The 20004-nt window shown below is 38.7% G+C and overlaps 1 protein-coding gene across 1 annotated transcript in view; it reads left to right on the top strand.

Annotated features, from left to right (window-relative positions):
* The window catches only part of LOC121319532 (voltage-dependent L-type calcium channel subunit alpha-1C-like), a 326930-nt gene that overhangs the window by 278947 nt on the left and 27979 nt on the right, over window positions 1-20004 (top strand). The window contains exons 28-30 of the mRNA XM_041257053.1: window positions 3449-3607; window positions 4201-4311; window positions 12523-12606. Coding sequence (XP_041112987.1) covers window positions 3449-3607; window positions 4201-4311; window positions 12523-12606 — 354 coding nt within the window. The remainder of the gene's footprint in view (window positions 1-3448; window positions 3608-4200; window positions 4312-12522; window positions 12607-20004) is intronic.

Here is a 20004-nt window from a genome sequence, read left to right as displayed (position 1 = left end):
TAAAACTTTCATAATGAGGTGTACAAACGGGAAGCCACTGTTGACTCCTTTAATACAATTCATTTTTAAATTGTAGATGCTATTTCTGTGTGCAAAACATTTGCTGTTGTATTGTTTATTATTTATATACAGTAATTAATAACGGATATAGTAGAATAAATGCAGTGCTGGAAATACTGTTAACTATCAAGAGTATAGGGGATTAAAAGGTATAGGTGATTCCTTGTTGTAACCCAGAACTGGATGGAGGTATTTAATGCATTATGTACTGAAACCTCTTGGTATGGCTCTTAGAAAGGTATTACAAGGTTAGAGAATCTTACGGAACCATGCATTGTGTAAAGGGTTAAGTGGCAAGCGAATCCAGGCATTGCAAATCACTGAAGTCTGATCACAGTTTTGTCATCACACCAAACGCACTGAGGTCGTTCTTAACAAGTTGAGTTGAGTCAAACTGATACACTCACACACTGAGTAGAGTACAAGAGCTGCGATCTGGATAATAACACGGTAAAAACACTTAAATGTGCCCCATTATGCATGGAGCCGGAGTACAAGAACTATGGGCTGGACAAGCAATGCACTCATACACACACATATGTAAAACCCTGTAATGTATGTTTATGGATAACTTCTATTAGGCTATTGTAGGAAGAATTAACAAGTAAATACATTTATAATAACCAATCAAGAGTACCTAGCTGGTATATGTTGTAGTTTTAATTAATTAGCACTTTTAATTATTCATTACTGTACTTCCAACCAAGATCTGGAAAATGAAACATAGTCAAACAACAGTAACACAACAAGGTTATACAGTCTATACAGTTTATCAAAGTAAGTTCAGTAATAAGGTACAAAAGTAAGAAAGTTAATAAGTGTCAAAATAATCAGTACATTAAGGTTAGCAAGGGATAATATTCAGTGAATATTCAATTAACATGTGAATTATAAGTAAAAGCAAGCATTTGTCAAAATGTATATCTGTCTATAATAGCAAGGTTCTGAAATCAATACTCAAATAGAATGAATAAAACATGTAAATAGAGCAATTGTTTGATATATACATATATACAGTGGTTTGCAGAAGTATTCACCCCCCTACAAAGTTTTCACATTTTGTTGGCACCTCAGCGTACCCCACTTACGCTTTCAAATTAGTGTTAGAGAGACATAGAACAGGAGAAGGGTACAAGAAAATTTCAAAGGTGCTGATTATCCCTCTCAACACAGTGAAGTCCATCATTAAGAAGTGGAAGATGCATAATACCACCCAGACACTATCCAGATCAGGACCATCACCCAGTCAGCACCATCCCAACTGTCAAGCATCCTGGTGGTGGCAGCATCATGTTATGGGGATGCTTCTCTTTAGCAGGGACTGGGAAGCTTGTCAGGATAGAGGGGAGAATGGATGGTGAAAAGTACAGATGAATCCTTGAGGAAAACCTGTTTGAGTGAGCCAAGACTGAAACTGGGTAGGACATTCACATTTCAGCAGGACAATGACCCAAAGCACAAAGCCAAAGCCACACTGGAGTGGTTGAACAAGTAGAGAATTAGTGTTCTTGAGTGGCCCAGTCAAAGTCCTGATTTGAATCCAATCGAAAATTTATGGCGAGACTTGAAGATTGCAGTCTATCGACGATCCCCAAAAAACCATCATACTGTGCAAAACTAGTAGAGACCTATCCAAAAAGACTCATAGCAGTAATTGCTGCAAAAGGTGCTTCTATCAAGTACTGAGTTAAGGGACTGAATACTTATGCTACCAGTAAATTTCATTTTGTACATTTTCTTTGCAAGTTTTGCTGACATATAACGTCCTTCTCATATAACAGTGTCCAGTTTAACCACTACAGCTTTGAATAAAAAAAGTTAGTTTGAAAAACTGTGCATAGATTATTTGTAATTCAGCAAAATGTGACATTATTGGTAGGGAGTGAATACTTCTGCAAACCACTGTGTATCTCAGGAAAATTATCAAAATGCAAACTCAGTAAATTCTAACAGGATATTATGAAATCACAATCAATCATTAGCAATCTATATATATATATATATATATATATATATATATATATATATATATATATATATATATATATATATATATATATATATATATATATATATCCCTTAATTAGAATTCACTCCACCTAAACAGAACACCCATTATATTTGTTCTTATTCATTCTATATTTATTCGAACACCAGTTTCAATTAAATAGATCGCTTCAATTATTTTCACTCAGACTAACTGTTAAATTATTTCAATCTGATATAAACTTGCTCATGGTTTCTACAGTACAGAGATTCCTGGCCACACCATGCTACTTTATGACTCTCTCTGTTTGTATATGTATTACAGTCCCACGTATATATTCTGTTAAATCTCTTTCAGTTGAATACTCAATGTTCATCTTGGTTCCAATTGCATCAGAGGGCCTGCTTGCAATAGAGTTTGTCTGTATTCCTGGTCAGACAAACACAGTCTTTCTCAGCATATAGGACAGTTGCTGCAAATTTGACTGGTGCCGGCAGGCCAAATCAGTTCATTCATTTATTGGTTCAATGTTTGTTGACCTTTGGTGATTGGTGATCCAATTGTCAAGTTCTCTTTCCATCCTTTTTGTATTATTTAAGTTTCTCACAATTTCTACTACATTCTGGGGTGTTTTGAATATTGCAAAGAGCTAATCAGTTAGGCTGTTGTCTGTTGCTCTCTTCTCTCCTGACTTTGCTTGTTAGATGTTGACAGCACGCTCCCTTTTCGCCTACTTATTCATTGCTTGATGTTGAAAGCAGTGTTGCCATTCAAGATGTTACGTTAAATTCACTGGAACAAAGATCAGCTTCTTCCTTAATTAGAATTCTTCGTTTGTGCAACAACCAACCTTGAGAACTAGATGCATCCATACTTGCTATCTGTTATGTATTCAGAAGTCTATTCCAGGCTCAGGAATTCTGGAGGGTCTCTTATCAGAAGTTACTATAGTGACCAGGGACCTATTTCTTTCTGAGCTACACTGTTACAAATTTCTCACTTTCTTTCTTGTGCTAGTTTATTACACAAAGTTGAACCCTTTAAACACTCTTATGGTCCTACATGATGTATAATTTAATATAGTGTTATTGTTAATGTTAACAGAGAGGGTCAGCAATGAATGCATATGGCATTTTTCTTTTCCTGAATGATGGCCTGTAAAGGTGTACAGAGAGAGTGTTCACCTGCCCTAAAAGTCGATCTGTATAACGTAGGGAAGACTAATGATGACCTGTACAGGCAGGGCTTGTGTTCACCTGTGTATGTTGGGTTAATGTGTATGAAGGATTGGTTCACCACCTGCATGCTTTGAGTTACTGCCTTGAGTTAATGTTGCAGAGGAGTCTGCTCTCCAGGCATGGATCAGAGTTTCATTATGTGTCTTCACCTTTCCTTCCCCAGCGCCAGTGTGTGGAATATGCCCTGAAGGCCCGTCCCCTGCGGCGCTACATTCCCAAGAACCCCTACCAGTACAAGGTGTGGTACGTCGTCAACTCCACCTACTTCGAGTACCTCATGTTCGTCCTTATCCTCCTCAACACCATCTGCCTGGCCATGCAGGTAATGATCCCCCTGTCTCCATGGGGCTCCTTGCCACTTTAACTTTTTGTCTTACTGTATATCATATCATAGGAAAAGTCTTACCGGTGACACTAGTGTTATGGTAGTAATGGATCTCCAGTGTGATGGGTCTCATGTTTAAAGCCCTTTTTGGTAAGCAGTGTTAGTCTCATTTCCCCAGACTCCATTGCAGCTACCACAGGCTGCAGAGGGTCTGGTAAAGATTCTTTGAAGCTTTCACTTTGATTCAATTTCAATTGCAGTGTCACTATCCTTAAAGTAGCTTTTAAAAAGTACCAAATAACAAAAAACTCTATGCCATTGTTTAATAATGCAACTGCATTAACCTAAATGCTAAAAGCATTTATTTTGATCACAGCTGTTGTTTTGTTTTGTAATTACAAACCACTATAAAGAAAGCAACCACCAGTCATAATATATTCCTAGGGTTTGTCTCTCATTTCAATTTACAGCAGATGTCGAAAGAACAATGTTATTAGGAGCCCATGTATTTACTTTTTAAACTATGAATGCCAGTGATACAGGGTGCACCTAAAAACTAAAATAAGCTGCTGTTTTTCTTCCTCTGACAGCATCATGGCCAGTCTATGTCCTTCAACAATGCCATGAATGTGCTCAACATGCTGTTCACAGGGCTCTTCACCGTGGAGATGATCCTCAAACTCATCGCCTTTAAGCCACGGGTAGGTCTTACACCCTTTTCTTCACAGAGGAGCTTCACCCAGTATTCACCTTCCTGGTTTTTCTGGAATACAAATGGAAAATACCACAGGTGCTTTTGCTAAATACTGACAACGTGTCTTAAGATTGTTATTTATGACCTTTCTTGCTGTAGAATCATTCCTAAATCACTTTCGAAAGACTTTTTTTTTTTAAAAATGTAATAATGTTGCTTACAGCCAACTTAAAATTTACTAAGAACAAAAAGGTAATGTTGTTTGTCATTACCAGTTTTTTTAAATGCATCCTTTGTTCCAACAGCAGAAACAACATTATTACATTTTAACAGAGATGTAAGGCAATCAGCATACTCTTAAATATATTCAAGATAGCACAGTACACAGTACAGAACTATGGAAGCATTTAAATACAAATACTTTAAATTGTGTTAATTCCTGTTTAGTTTCATAGTAAATAATGATGCAAAACAGTGAGCCTCAAACCTTTCCTATGTGGACCTCTTTTGATGTCAGCTGTGACCCCCCTTGGAAAAAAACACTACTAATATACTATTGAAATATATCTAGATGTACATTTTTACAGTATGAACATGAAAATAAGTGTTGCAGTCTTAATCAGACAGATATTCAGTATTTCTACTTTTCATAAAAGTCCTGCTGCCACTACACACAGGGGTGCAAATCTGGCTCTATGGCACTAGATTCTAGCGCTAGCGCACATCATAAAGGGTCAGCAACAGTAAATTCTGGTGCCAGTAGACATGTTTAAATGTAACCTTTATTCTGTAGCAACCATAGATGATAATAGTTTCTCATTGGGTCTGGACTGCTAACATGACCAACCCAAACTCATCCACATACACAGGAGAGAAGGTTTGTGTCATGTGGAATGCTGTGAGGGAGGCTTGATTATGGCAGGGTTTGATAATTCACATCCCTGCACATATAATAGGTCAGCTTGCATTGCAGTCACTCAGAACCCCCTGAAACATTTCCATGACCCCCAGCAAGTCCAGACCCCCACTTTGAGAACCTCTCATCTAGAAAGTGTACGGTGAATGAATCACTGCTAAGGAGGGTGCTTGAAGCACTTGAACGTGATCCATCATCATCAGATCATCATCTTTAACTAACAGGAAAAAAAAACAAAACCATTTTAGAGTATTTGTAACTTGTTTCCATTATCTATACTGTACAGTACCTAGCAGTGATTAGGCAACCCAGTAATGTGAGGCTTTATAATTCTCTGTAGTCAGAGAGCAATTTTACCAGTCTTTTATTAAAGAACTTTAAAGCTCAGTGATATATTTTTGCCTAACACTTACACTTTTTCGCAGTTCCCAGTCCAGAGAGCCAAAAAAACCCAAAGTGTTTTTTGCAGCTACCTAAATACTGAACTCCAATAGTCTCAATTTAAAATTAATCAACCAGAAAGAATAAAGAGCACATTCTACAGACATGTTGTCATTGACATGTAAACAGACAGCACAAGTGTGGATAATAGAATGTTATGACTGTGCAAGGACAGGACAAATAGTGATCTTATAGAGCATGTGATCTTATCCAGCATTAGCCATCAAGACCATTTGACTTACCACATTAATCTCAAGGATCTAAGCATACACACATAGTAGAACACAGATAACCTGTCAACTGAAGAGGGTATGCGTGTACAAGCCATTGCATTTCATCTAGGTACAAGGTTGTTTGAAAGACTTTTACAAATCTTTACATTGCTCTCCTGGTAAAGCGCTGTGGTTAGGGACCATTGTAAACAATTGTGGACATGATAAAACAGTTAACAAGGAACTTCCAAACATCTTTCCCTGTATAAATATTAAAGAAAGAGAGAGGCTTCATCAAACAGACTAGGGGTCGTATGCTGTACAAAATTAGTAGAGCGGTCGGTACAACTATTTAGCAGTTATACTAAGAATTATTATTATTTGTTTATTTAGCAGGCGCCAATCCAAGGTGACTTACACAGACTAGGGTGTGTGAACTATGCATCAGCCACAGAGTCACTTACAACAACATCTCACCCGAAAGAGAGAGCACAAGGAGGTTAAGTGACTTGCTCAAGGTCACACAGTGAGTGAGCTGGGATTTGAACCAGGGAACTCCTGGTTACAGCCTCTTTTCCTTAACCACTGGACCACACAGCCCTAGTAGTTTAAAACCTCAGAATGAGATTTCTGTTAAGATGGTGGGCTTGATTTTTCACTGTGATAAAGCCCCTTTATTTAAGTTATATTCCAGTTAAAGAGAACTGCAAGATGAAAATAAATATAGTTTAGGAAACAAAGGACAATAAGAAACAGGTGTAATTACAGAAAGTATAATTAAAGCATACTTTTTAAATAAGTCTCAGCAGGATACTAGAAGTAGGTCCCATAGATGTCAGGTAGAGCTTCTGTCCTGGTGAAATGCAAAGTCTTGGCGCACAACACCTTCATTTTCAACAGAATTATTCAGGAAGTCACCATGCTTCATCATGCATGTTTCCAAAGCAAACATTTCTAAAGGCCAACAGCCAGTAAAAAAATCCCCTCTCAAACATGTAGCTTTTAATTTTTTCTTTTAACTTTTTTTCTAACAGCAAATCTTATCAAAACATTTAACATGAACCAGGTGATGTCTTTGTCCGTCTATGTGCTTTCTTTGGTTTAGTTATAGTCTAGTATCCTTACAGCTGGGATTGTGATAATTCAAAGTCTTTGTGTTCAACACAGTGTCGAGGTGAAGTGGTCAAACTGTGCTGAACTGGACTGGATCACATGCTTTCAAAAGACCCTGTTTTGTCCCTGTCAGTTTGCACATACAATAGGAATGTTAAACATGTACATGTTTGTATGATTTCCCTAGATTCGGTTCTGTTCATGTGCTCCACATCCTGTGCCCAACCAGAGCCCCCGATTTAGTTAGGTGCTTGTGAGTGACAGGGTCAATGTGCCAATCAGAGAAGTCAAGGGAGGGACATAATGATTGCAAAAGCAAGACTGGTCCCTCCCCTAGCAAGGAATTTACACAAATGTATAAAGAAAAAACTATAAATAAACTAAAATAAAATCATAAATGTGAAGTGACTCAGAACATTAGTTGAGATATCAAGGTCTTTAAGACAAAGTGCTTTTTGCATATTATTTAGCCAAAGGAAAACAGAAGTAGCAATGTTACAAAACCAGTGCTGAACAAAGCTGAAGGGAAAGACCTTGAGCACTGTGTCTCATTGTGTGATCTTGGCTCACTGTCACACTTTTGTTTGAAATCTTGCTTCATGGATATTTATACACTGAGGTTCTGTAGCAATAGCCAGCTAGGGAGCTCCGTACATTTTAAAAGCTCAGTAGTTTTAGTTAAATGTGTTTATCCTGGTGCAACATCAACATTTGCTTCCAGTTTTCAGTATAAAAAAAACATGCATCCTTATAAATATTTTCTAAGTAAAAGTTTACAGTTTCCTTTGTTCTGGTTGTTTTAATGTCACTGTACATTTTCATTATGAAAAAGCAGCTGCACCACATCAGCTGAAACCCCCCAAATTCAGACACAATTACATATATTCAGAAAGGAGACATCCACAAAAGGGCTATTTAAAAGGAACAGTTTGAATACGTATGTGATTAGAGGGTGGATTCTCCTTTCAGAAGCGCAACATAGTTTCCAAGGAGTTGTTGATTTTAGTGAATTGTTAAATATTGAGGGGGTATTTTGTTTGCTCTATTCAGAAATACATTTTAACACATTTATCATTTAAGCGATTTCATTGAGAGGAGCTAATGTCCTGGATGCATTTGCATTCGGCGCTGCATCAAAGGAATCAAATGTTACACCGGCATGTGTGCTGGAACACTGAACATGCTTAAAAAAAGAAAGAAAGTGGCAGGGATCTCTGTACTGGCCTTTGCTCCCCTGTGGGGTTAGAGAGAGAAATAGGATGGGTTCAGTTTGCCTCATAGTGCTTCTGCTGGTCAGGTGCACCGCGAGTGTAGACGGAAACTTCCCAGGGTGGGTCCTTGTCTTCAGGGTTTAGTAGCTTGGTAACATTCCCAACTGTGATGTGGAGACAAGAGGCCTGTCTTGACAGCAGGAACAGCAGTATATTTGCTTGCTATTGCTATCGAACTTTGGTAAATAAATATCCACTGGACACCATTTTATTTAAAACTGCAATTGTAAGACAGAATGCATATGAAGTAATTGTAAGGAATTTTATTTATTTATTTATTTAATATAAAAAAATGACATAATTTTGTATTGTTCATTGCAAAAAGATACATGCATACCTACGGGATATAAAACATTTTCATATCCAGTGAGGCTGTCAGTTAGTAAAAGAAACACTTTAAACAGGAGGCCCTTCTCAGTATTGGGATACATAGCTGTAACAGTGAACGATGAATGATATACATGTCAATTCTATGACAAGGCTGATGTTTGCAAGAAGTATGAACTAGCCATTATGAGTAGGCCTCTAGAATATGAATCTTTGTTCTTGGAACCTGAAAGTGAAGTCAAGGTCAGTTTGTACTTTATATTCAAGGATATTTCCTGTCAGGTATCCTCTTCCTGCCCCGTTCTTCTCTCTCTCTGTCTTTCACTCTGTCCTTTACCGTTGCGGGGTGGTTGTCTCTTCTCCAGCCTGTCCTTAGAGGAGGGCTGTACTTTTATGCTCCAATTTAACCCTGTCTGTCTCCACAATACCTGTGATATTTAAGAAAATGTATTGAGACATTTAATCATTTGTTTACAGTGTAATGACTAACCTAGTTTTCCTTTATTGCATCTTGAAAGATTAATATGTTGTACCTGTCACTGGTAAATAAGGGCTGTGCAAGCTGTTCAAGAAACAGGGGTCCACAGCAATGAGGTACACTGGACAGAGATGCCCACATATGTACTACCAAGTGACTGCACACTGTAATTGTACTGTAGGTGAGTGTGCTGAAATTATCCAATATGGAATAAATGAGAGTGCAGAAGCAACATAGGCAGTCATTGTTACCAAGGAATCCACTGTTGTTTGATGAAATGTAGGCTTGGCCGATAAGGATTTATTTTTTTAATTAATGATTATCGGCTAAAAATGATTGCAAAGTAATCACACATCTTGTTTTAACTCCAATGAATAGCAAATTTCTCCCTGGTAAGTAGTTCTTTCTCTCTCTCTTGCCCACGCTTTTCACTTGTTGTCTTTTTAAAATAAAGACAGACCGCTGTTCTCTCCTACAATAGAGAGCAACTAAATTAGTAATTTTCCGAAGCCCAATTAAATGTATAAATAAACAAATGCATCTTTTTGCATGCACAGTTTAATTACATGGCATTGTACCCCTTCCTGTTTGCAGGAAGAAGGAACACAAATCTCAGCAGCCACAGCGCTGATCCGTTTTAGCTTTATATGACTCGTCAGAAACAATATTATCCACATTCATTTGATTCAGTTGGTCAGTACAATAAATAATGAAGACCAAACAAATGACTGATAATATTACAATCATTGATTATTGTTCCAACCCTAATATGAAGGTACTTATTCACTACATGGTTAATTATCGCAATGTGGTGAACTGGAGACAACCGAAATATTTACCTAGTTGTTTTAAGTGTTTTTGGACTGTTTTGTTCCAGTGTATATTTTTGATGATACGCTTTTTAGAAAAATCCACAATTTACTGTTTAGAATTTTTCTTTTAGCATGTCCAGCTCAAATCTGACAGTGTACAGTGAAACTTCAGCATGAAGGAATGTGGAAATAATTGGATAATAAATAAAGGAATTGTGTCCATATATACAAAAGGGACAAAAGCAACCAAAAAACTGAATTGAAAAATGTACAAAAGAAAAAAAAAAAAAGCACATTCTAATTATTGATCATGTGGTGCAAGATGGAGTTATTCACTGTGGCTTCAAGCTATTCATGTATAACCATGGCAACCTAACCCTGATAGCTGACGTGACATGCATCTGATTCACAAACATTAAGAGGAAAATATATATATATATATATATATATATATATATATATATATATATATATATATATATATATATATATATATATATATATATCGTAATATAGGTCTTTTTGTCTTCAATGTCGCCATTTCACTTCTTTTGTAAAGATTTAGTCTGAAAGTGTTTATTTACAGCACCAAGGTCATAGAGCACAGTAGTGACACTTGTCATTCACAGCTCTCTAGCGCCAGGCTACAATCCCTGTAGTACATGGATAGGACCTCATTTTAAAGCTCCGAATCTCCTCTGCCCTGCAAGTAGGGCTATCTCTTATAGTGCCCGAGCAAAGGGACAAGTCCCCAGCAGAATTTTTAACAGTGGGCAGACTCTAAAGAGTTCAAAAGAGTTTAAAGTTCTAGATGTGTACCACACGTTACTAGAATTAGTTGCTTCTGGCTTTGTAGCACATGTTGTGGATCACAATGCTGTGGGTCACCTTCTACTGGACAGCTTGCACAAAAAAATGTGGAAATATTAAGAGCAGTATGCTGCAGAGGCAGTTGGTAAAGTGACTTTATTGTATTACACATAAGCTTTTCAGCTATTGTGGACCATACTTCTGTATTGTATTACAGTGTGTATCAAAACAAAGAGGAAATATGTTATTTTAAATTATTTTTTGTAGAAAAGTTGTGTGAGTATAGGTGTTTCTCAGCAGGCAGCAGTCCATATCATTGCAAACATGAGCAGATCGTACTGTTTGTGTGTCTCAGCTCAAAGAATGTCTCTCCAGCACTGCCACCCTGCTGAACACCTCATTGTTAATCCTCTTGCACTGTCGCAGTGTTACAGAACCCTTAACCATCTATTAGGGGTATAATCTACACCTCACTGTTAATCCTCCCGCATTGCTGCAATGTTACAGAACCCTTAACCTTTTATCAGGGGTATAGTCTACACCTTCACTGCCACCTGCACTGCTCAATGGAAAGAGTATACTGCCCCTGGTTAACCATGTTTTTTTGTTACATATCTGTAATTTATCATGCTTCAGCACATTTTGCTATGCTAGTACCAGCACTCCGGATAAGGTTTTGGGTCATTGAGTAATTTACTCTCCAAATTTAGACACTATGTAAGTAAAATGTATTTTGGGTGAGTAAAATGCAACATTGCAGTCATGAGTACTTTCAATAAATAATATACTTACTTTAATACTAACTAGTACCATGCTGGCTGGCACCATGGCATACCCGCAGTAAATATCTTATTACAGCTCTTCAGTGCTGCCACTTGTCACCATAACAATGACCACAAAACAACTCCATTCACATCTCTGCAGCTCTGTCACCTCACACCCCACCAATGAGCACGAAAACACTCCATTCTCTCCAATGCTGTCCTACAGTGTTTTAAACTGGGAGGAGTGCAGACTACATATTAACAATAGCTCCCATCAGATGCAGTGAATCTAGGCACCACGGTGCTTCTTACTGGACAGCAGTATCACCTGGATTCTGGAATCTATCCCAGTGTGAGAACGATATGTGTAGCCATAGAAGAGGTCTAAGAAAAAAGGAAAAACTAAAGAAAAAACCTGTGACCACTAATGATGCCTGATCTAACTTGCCTTTTTACCTTCACCTGCCCCCTTCATTCTATATAGGGTTACTTTAGTGATCCATGGAATATATTTGACTTCCTGATCGTTATTGGCAGCATAATAGACGTCATACTGAGTGAAATCAATGTGAGTATACCTCTACCTCTCCCGCACCTCTCTCTTCTCTCTCTCTGTCCCTTTCCCTCTCTTTCTCGCTGTCTTCTGTATCTTATACAAAGAGTTCTCCATGCGTTTTGTTCAGCAGCCAGGCCAATAAGAGCTGGCACCTCTAGGGGGCTCTGGTGAAAGCAGGTTTAAAACAGATACAATGTGGGTTGAAGGTTGAAAAGGTAGGACCTCACACGAGAGTGAGCTGGTATTTGTTATTTTCTTTTACATTACTGCGACTGACTTAAACACACCGTGACTTACCAATGGACTCCAACTCATAGCTGACGCAAATAATAGCATGAAGGTCCATTTTTATTTTCTGTTTTTTTCCCCCCATTTTTTATATTATTTAAAGAATAATCACTGGTAACCTCTTTCTTTTCTTATTCTTTTCTCTTCTCTCCTTGTGTTTTGTTTTTTTTGTTTTGTTTTTTCCTTTTTGTTTTTCTCTGTTTTTTGTCTTTTCTTTTTGTCCAATGCAGCACTATTTTTGTGATGCATGGAATACATTTGATGCCTTAATTGTTGTCGGTAGCGTTGTTGATATAGCTATCACCGAGGTGAACGTAAGTAGACAGCTCCTGTGCGTGAACGTGCCTGCAGCTCAGTTTCTGTCTGTCTGAGACGAGCTAGGACTGTTGCACTTGTCTCAACAATGTTTTTTCCCTTTTTGTTTGGGATTTCATAACCCATCTGGCATGAATGAAACTGTATAACAGGATGTGAATGGCAGTACCCAGGTCATTGCTGCTGAAAGCAAGACTGCTGTACTGTATTGCTGCAACAGATGGTGCAATTGTTTCTTTTAACAGTCACTCCACTACAAAGCCTTCAACATATATTTCCTCAGAATTTGAATATGGTATACCATGTAGAATAAAATGTAGCAAACTGAATTTGTAAATTAAGAGGAACTGAGGCAATTACCAGTACAGTCATTTTTTTTCACTTCGCATCTCAAGCCTCGAGGCAGAGAGACTCTCTAATGCAGCTCCCTTAATATCCTATAGGCAACAATTACAAATAGACTTTGCTTCTGTAAACCATGTCTTCAGTTTAAAAACATACCCAAGTGGACGTGCTGAAGCTCTCACTTATTGAGACCAAGGTTACAGAGCTGTTAGAATCAGCAGCGCAGGATAAGGGAACATCTGCAAATTATAATTAGAAAAGGTAACAGAGATTTTCATTGAAATGGATCTGTAGAGGTAGCTGAGAATGTAAAATGTGTTATGGTATCAGAATCTAGCTTCATGTAGGTAACCCACTTATACATGAGCTCTGGCTTATTAGGAGTTACAGTAATTTACAGTACTGTAAATATAGGTCATGGTGACCTACATTTTTCCTGGCTTCTTTAGACTGAGGACTTTAAAGGCAGTTCATTAAACTAGAATGCAGTTAATTAAATAAAAATCCAGAAATATAATAAAAAAAAATATATATATATATATATATATATATATATATATATATATATATATATATATATATATATATATATATATATATAATTACAGTGATTTGCAGAAGTATTCACCCCCTACCAATAATATTACATTTTGTCTAATTACAAATAATCTATGCACAGTTTTTCAAATGAACCTTTTTCATTCAAAGCTGTAGTGGTTAAACTGAACATTGTTATATGAGGGGGAGGTTAAATGTCAAAACTTGCAAAGAAAATGTACAACATGAAATCTACTGGTAGCATAAGTATTCAGCCTCTTAAGTCAGTACTTGGTAGAAGCACCTTTTGCAGCAATTACTGCTATGAGTCTTTTTGGATAGGTCTCTACTAGCTTTGCACAGTAGGATGGTGACATTTTTGCCTATTCTTAATGGGAGAATTGCTCCAGTTCTGTCAAGTTTGTTGGGGATCGTCGATGGACTGCAATCTTCAAGTCTTGCCATAAATTTTTGATTGGATTCAAATCAGGACTTTGACTGGGCCACTCAAGAACATTAATTTTCTTCTTGTTCAACCACTCCAGTGTGGCTTTGGATTTGTGCTTTGCATTGTTGCCCTGCTGAAATGTGAATTTCCTCTCCATTTTCAGTCTTGGCTGACTCCAACAGCTTTTCCTCAAGTACTTTGCACCATCCGTTCTCCCGGTTATCCTTACAAGCTTCCTAATCCCTACTAAAGAGAAGCATCCCCATAACATGATGCTGCCACCACCATGCTTGACAGTTGGGATGGTGTTGACTGGGTGATGTGCAGTGTTGGGTTTGCACCAGATGTAACACTTGGAATTTAGACTGAAAAGTTCAATTTTTGTCTCATCTGACCACAAAACCTTTTTCTACATGTCTGCAGTATCATCTGCATGATTTTTCATAAACTCCAAACGTGCAAAAAGATGAGGCTTTTTAAGTAATGGCTTCTTTCTTGACACCTGTCCATACAGGCCAGCTTTGTGTAGGGACCGGCTTATTGTTGATATGTGAACACTGACTCCCATCTCAGACACCAAACTGCAGATCTCTCAAGGTGATTGTTGGCTTCAGAGTGACATCCTGAACCAGTTTCCTGCTTGCCTGGCTGCCCAGTTTGGGAGGGCGACCTGATCTGGGTAGTGTTTGGGTGGACTGATGCATCTTCCACTTCTTAGTGATGGACTGTGCTCAAAGAGATAATCAGCACCTTTGAAACTTCCTTGTACCCTTCTCCTGCTCTGTGCCTCTCTACCACTTTATCCCTGACTTGTTTCATAAGCTCCTTGGTCTTCATGGTTGCTTTGATGGATCACTATGTGAGCTACAGCTTTGAAAGTTTTTATATACCTGAGGGAAATTATCTACAAGTTAAACCACTTTGAGTACACACACTCTGAATGAAAACCATTTCACTAATTGTGTGACCTTTCAGACAAATCATTTGCACCTGAGCTGATTTAGGGTTGCAGTAGCAAAGGGGTTGAATACTTATGCAACTGAAAATAATCTGTTTTTCTCTGCTAATCTTACTTATTTATATTCTATATGCATTTTTAACTTCATCAATGTGGAGTAGTTTGTGTAGATTCTACTTGTAAAGTCTAATTTGAAAGTGTCGTGGAGTGTTCTCAGGTGCCAACAAAATGTGAAAACTTTGCAGGGGGTGAATACTTCTGCAAACCACTATATATATATATATATATATATATATATATATATATATATATATATTATATATATATATATATATATATATAATTTAAATAAATGTGCTGCTTCCCAACACAATTATGTTCCCAAAATGTAGGGTCTAAAAGATGATGTACAAAGAGGATGAAAAGAAACCAACACAATGGTATTGTCTGTAGAAGCATTCTGTGGTTTCTCGTCGATCAAACCTTGTATGTCAGAAAATGCACCATCTGCTTGTGTACAACAGCCTTCACCTGCTATACAGCATGCACTTGTTTTTGTTTTGTTTTTTGGCATGGTCTTATAATTTTTATTTTATTCCTTTTTTTTTTCAACTAGCCCCTTGCACTTAATTTGATAGAACTTTTAAGAAATTCTCTGCACTAATAGAGATCTTTTGAATGGAATAAAACCACAGCTACCTTTGTGTCTGGTTGGTGTGTTGATCTGCCTGCTGCTGTCCTCCTGTAGTTATATTATGTGTATCTGTTAGCATCTGCCTGGCCCTTACTCTATCTGCAGCCAGACTGAGACACACTGCTAATAATTAACTGGCAGATGCTTCTTAAAAATGTTTGCTCGATCTTTTGTCTTGCTGACTGATGATGTCCTGCTGCATTTATACAAATGATGACGATGAACCTGAACCCAATGTACTTCCAACTAAAGCCATTAGGTAGCCCCAGGCCAGGTTTAAGAGATTAGGGAACTGACATCATCTTGGCTCAAGCACAGTCGGCACCATGATGTAAGCTATTACTAAGGTAGAGCCAACATGAGAGACATAAGATGCAATTTCATAACCTCTGTAAATCTTGGCCCCAGATGGTGAGTGAGCTCAGTGGTTTGAGACCAGCTATAATTTAATTCAACACTTGTATGTATCCACTAAAGCAATTGAGAACTGACCCAACAGCACATGAGACCCCCCATTCAGGCTCACACCAAAGAACTGTTTTTCATATTGACATGGTGTAAAAAGAATTTGCAATTGGACATTATTATTCCTTTTCAACTATAGTATGTCTTCACTATAAATGCAGTTTATTTAAACGTCACTTTAACAGCATCTAGAAATTAGACTGAGATACAAAGTAACATCACTCTAATTCTATTGTAACTACAGTGCACTTGCAGTTTAACCAGCTGCACTGGTATTGCGTGTGAACTGTTATTTAACATCACTGCGACTGCAGCTTTAGTTACTACAGTTTAACTGTGTCGTGTATTGTATTGAAGTGCACTATGAATACAATCTACAGGTCCCTATCTCATGCACTTAAACTGCTTTTTAAATTCATTAGTTTTTCTTTTTCATACAGGGTTCTACAAACACCATGTTCTTCTGTGTAAAAGAGTAGGGTTTTATTGCATTCAGAATTCAAGCACTGAGTTTAAAAGCCTGGGGTTACCTGAAGGTGTTGGTTTACAAAATGCACAGCAGAGGTGTGATTTGTTATTCGTTACTTCTTAAACATATTGTAATGGTGAAAGTTGTTAAAGTATATGGTGGTAACAAAATAATGACAGTAGAATGTACCTAATATATATTGCCACCATTTTGTAGTTCTCAAACTTCCTATGTGAAAAATGCACACGTTATGGTAAAGGTGAATTTGATTTTTATTAATGGTATTTGAAGGAACTGCATGGAATGCTCCTGTCAGATGAACTTTGTAAGATCACATGAAGGTAGGCAGTCGATACTGAAAGCACTTCTCAGGAACAGCAGTGACTGATGGTTCATTCAAAGAAAAGAAATGGCAAATATTTAAAAGTTTTCAGTTCTTTTTTTTTCAGAGAAATATTCATTTTTAATAAAAACTCTCCAGCGGAGTCTGTTCTGATTTTTTTTTTCCAACAAGAGCTCAAACTCCCAAAAGCAACGTGTGTCGGATGCGTTCCTTCAACAGGAAGAGCAGCACGGAAAAGAGCCAGTTTTACTGTATGCAAATGCTGTGAAAAAATATGCATAATGTGTGGATCTTTCATATAAGAAAATGTGAGATCTTCAAAGTGTTGGTAATACATACCAGATAAGATTTACTGGAATTATTATTTTGTTAACTGTATGTACTTTAAGAATGGAACTGTTAGATGCAATATTCACTGCCAACACTTTACAGCATAAAACAGAATTGGGTTCCAGCAGCACTCACACTCCTTATCCACCCCCTCCCTGTCACAGAGGACAGCACTTACAACTGGAACTACACTGAACAAAAATATAAACGCAACTTTCAAAGATTTTACTGAGTTACTGTTTATATAAGGAAATCAGTCAATTAAAATAAATTCATTAGGCCCTAATCTATGGATTTCAAATGACTGGGAATACAGATATGCATCTGTTGGTAACAAATACCTTAAAAAAAAAAGGTAGTGGCTGAAACACGAGGTGATGGCGGCAGATGAATTGCACGACAATGGGCCTCAGGATCTTGTCACGGTATCTCTATGCATTCAAATTGCCATAGATAAAATGCAATTGTGTTCATTGTCCGTAGCTTATGCCTGCCCTTACCATAACCCCACCGCCACCATGGGGCACTCTGTTCACAACGTTGACATCAGCAAACCGCTCGCCCACACGACGCCATACACGCTGTCTGCTATCTTCCCTGTACAGTTGAAACTGGGATTCATCTGTGAAGAGCACACTTCTCCAGTGTGCCAGTGGCCATCGAAGGTGAGCATTTGCCCACTGAAGTTGGTTACGACGCCGAACTGCAGTCAGGTCAAGACCCTGGTGAGGACGATGAGCACGCAGATGAGCTTCCCTGAGATGGTTTCTGACAGTTTGTGCAGAAGTTCTTCGACATCTGTGGCATTGTGTTGTGTGACAAAACTGCACATTTTATAGTGGTCTTTTATTATTCCCAGCACAAGGTGCACCTGTGTAATGATCATGCTGTTTAATCAGCTTCTTGATATGCCGCACCTGTCAGGTAGATGGATTATCTTGGCAAAGGAGAAATGCTCACTAACAGGGATGTAACAAATTTGTGCACAAAATTTGAGAGAAATAAGCTTTCTGTGCATATGGAAAATTTCTGGGATCTTTTATTTCAGCTCATGAAACATGGGACCAACACTTTACATGTTGCGTTTATATTTTTGTTCAGTATAGATACACTAAATACAGTTCTTTTGTCACCCCTCACTATTTATTAAAAATGCCCAGGGCTTTTTGAAGCACAACATCTTTAATTTGACCCCTACTAACTTTCCAATTTAAAGAAAGGTTGATTTCTCAAACCCTCTCTGCTAAAGGGGTGCTAATTGAGGGTTTAAAATAAATTGTCTTACCTCTTGCTAGCACTAACAATATTTTCACTGGCCCTCTTCTGATATTTTGGGTTGTATTTCATACAGCAGAAAATTCAGGTGCAGTATTTCAAAGACAATTCTATAAAGGAAAAGTTGCCTCTTCTCACTCCAATGGTGTAGCTGTGATTATGCCATGTGACCTACAGCAAACGTACCAAGATGAAGAGCTGTAGCTTTGTGTTTGAAATCTTTCCAGATCCTGAATTAGCTTTAAAAAAAAAAAATGTAAAGAACCAAAAACATCTCAGCATATTAAATAGAGAACCAGTAGTAATGTTAATAAAGCCAATAAAAAGGTTCGAAAAATTGATTTTACAGTTTTGGTTCCCTTTCAGTGGAATGACAACCATTACCGAATGGGAAGAGCCCTCTCTGACTGTCAATCACTGAGCATAAAAAAAGCTGCCCTATCAGGGCCCTGCAGTGAGGAGGAAGTCCTTCCCACCTCCTGGTGAAGAGGGTCGTCCTCACAGTAGCATATTGCTATTTTCTCTCTCACTTCATTGAGTGGTCACAGATTGCCTTATGCTTTCTTTGTTCCGAATTTACGAATTTGTTGGTTCTTGAACCTACACATTTAACAAATACACGGTAAGATACACTTTCGAGTGTTTCTTGAGATTGCTCTTGCCTTAGTCTTGCATCAGTTTACTGAATACAAATTGTTTTGACCCCTTTGCCATCCTCTATGCCGATTTACTCGGCCTTAGCAACCCTCCAGCTCAGGCCTAGTCACTCCTCTCAAGCCTCGGGCTCTCCTTGCATGGCCACGCTTGCCCTCGGCACTGATGCCGATTGACTCTGCTACACCAGCCCGGCATTGACCACGCTTGTCCTCGGCGCTGACGCCGATTACTCGGCACCATCTTGAAACACACTTCGACACCTCAGCGCCTATTGACTTGGCACCAACAGCACTATCCTCGTTGACACTGATAGACTCTGCACCGATCTCGGCACCGACAGGCTCGGCACCAATAGACTCGGCACCGACCACGGTCGCTCTCGGCACCAACCTTGGCACCGACTGCGCGTTCTCGAAGGCAAAGCCGATAAACTCAGCTCCTATTATCAGCCCGGCTTCGTCCGCGCATTCTGGGCACCGACACTGATCGGTGCACCCTCAACACCGACACCGACGCCTATTAGTTGGTGCCAGTTAACACACTCGGCACCAAAGCGTCGCTTAGCACCGATGTCCCGCGCCATGTCAGTGCGCTCCACTGGGTCCTCCGCTAGGTCCTCCGCTAGGTCCTCCGCTAGGTCCTCCGCTGGCTTCCACCAGTGTGACCAGTGCGCGGCAAAGCTCCCCAAGCAGGACGAGCATTCGGCCTGCGCCAGATGCCTAGGGCCAGACCACGTGGCCAGGGTGCTGGCGGGTGAGCTGGACTGCTCTCCCTGCCACAAGTTCTCAAGAAGAACTAAGCACAGGAGGGCAGCTCTCTCCCCAGCAGTCTATCCCCAATGAGATCAGTGGATCAAGGCTCCACCCAAAGGTCCCC

Source organism: Polyodon spathula, chromosome 8 (genome assembly GCF_017654505.1).
Source record: "Polyodon spathula isolate WHYD16114869_AA chromosome 8, ASM1765450v1, whole genome shotgun sequence".
Lineage (NCBI taxonomy): Eukaryota > Metazoa > Chordata > Actinopteri > Acipenseriformes > Polyodontidae > Polyodon > Polyodon spathula.
The sequence above is the reverse complement of the archived record's forward strand: the minus strand, read 5'-3'. Positions and strand labels throughout refer to the sequence as shown.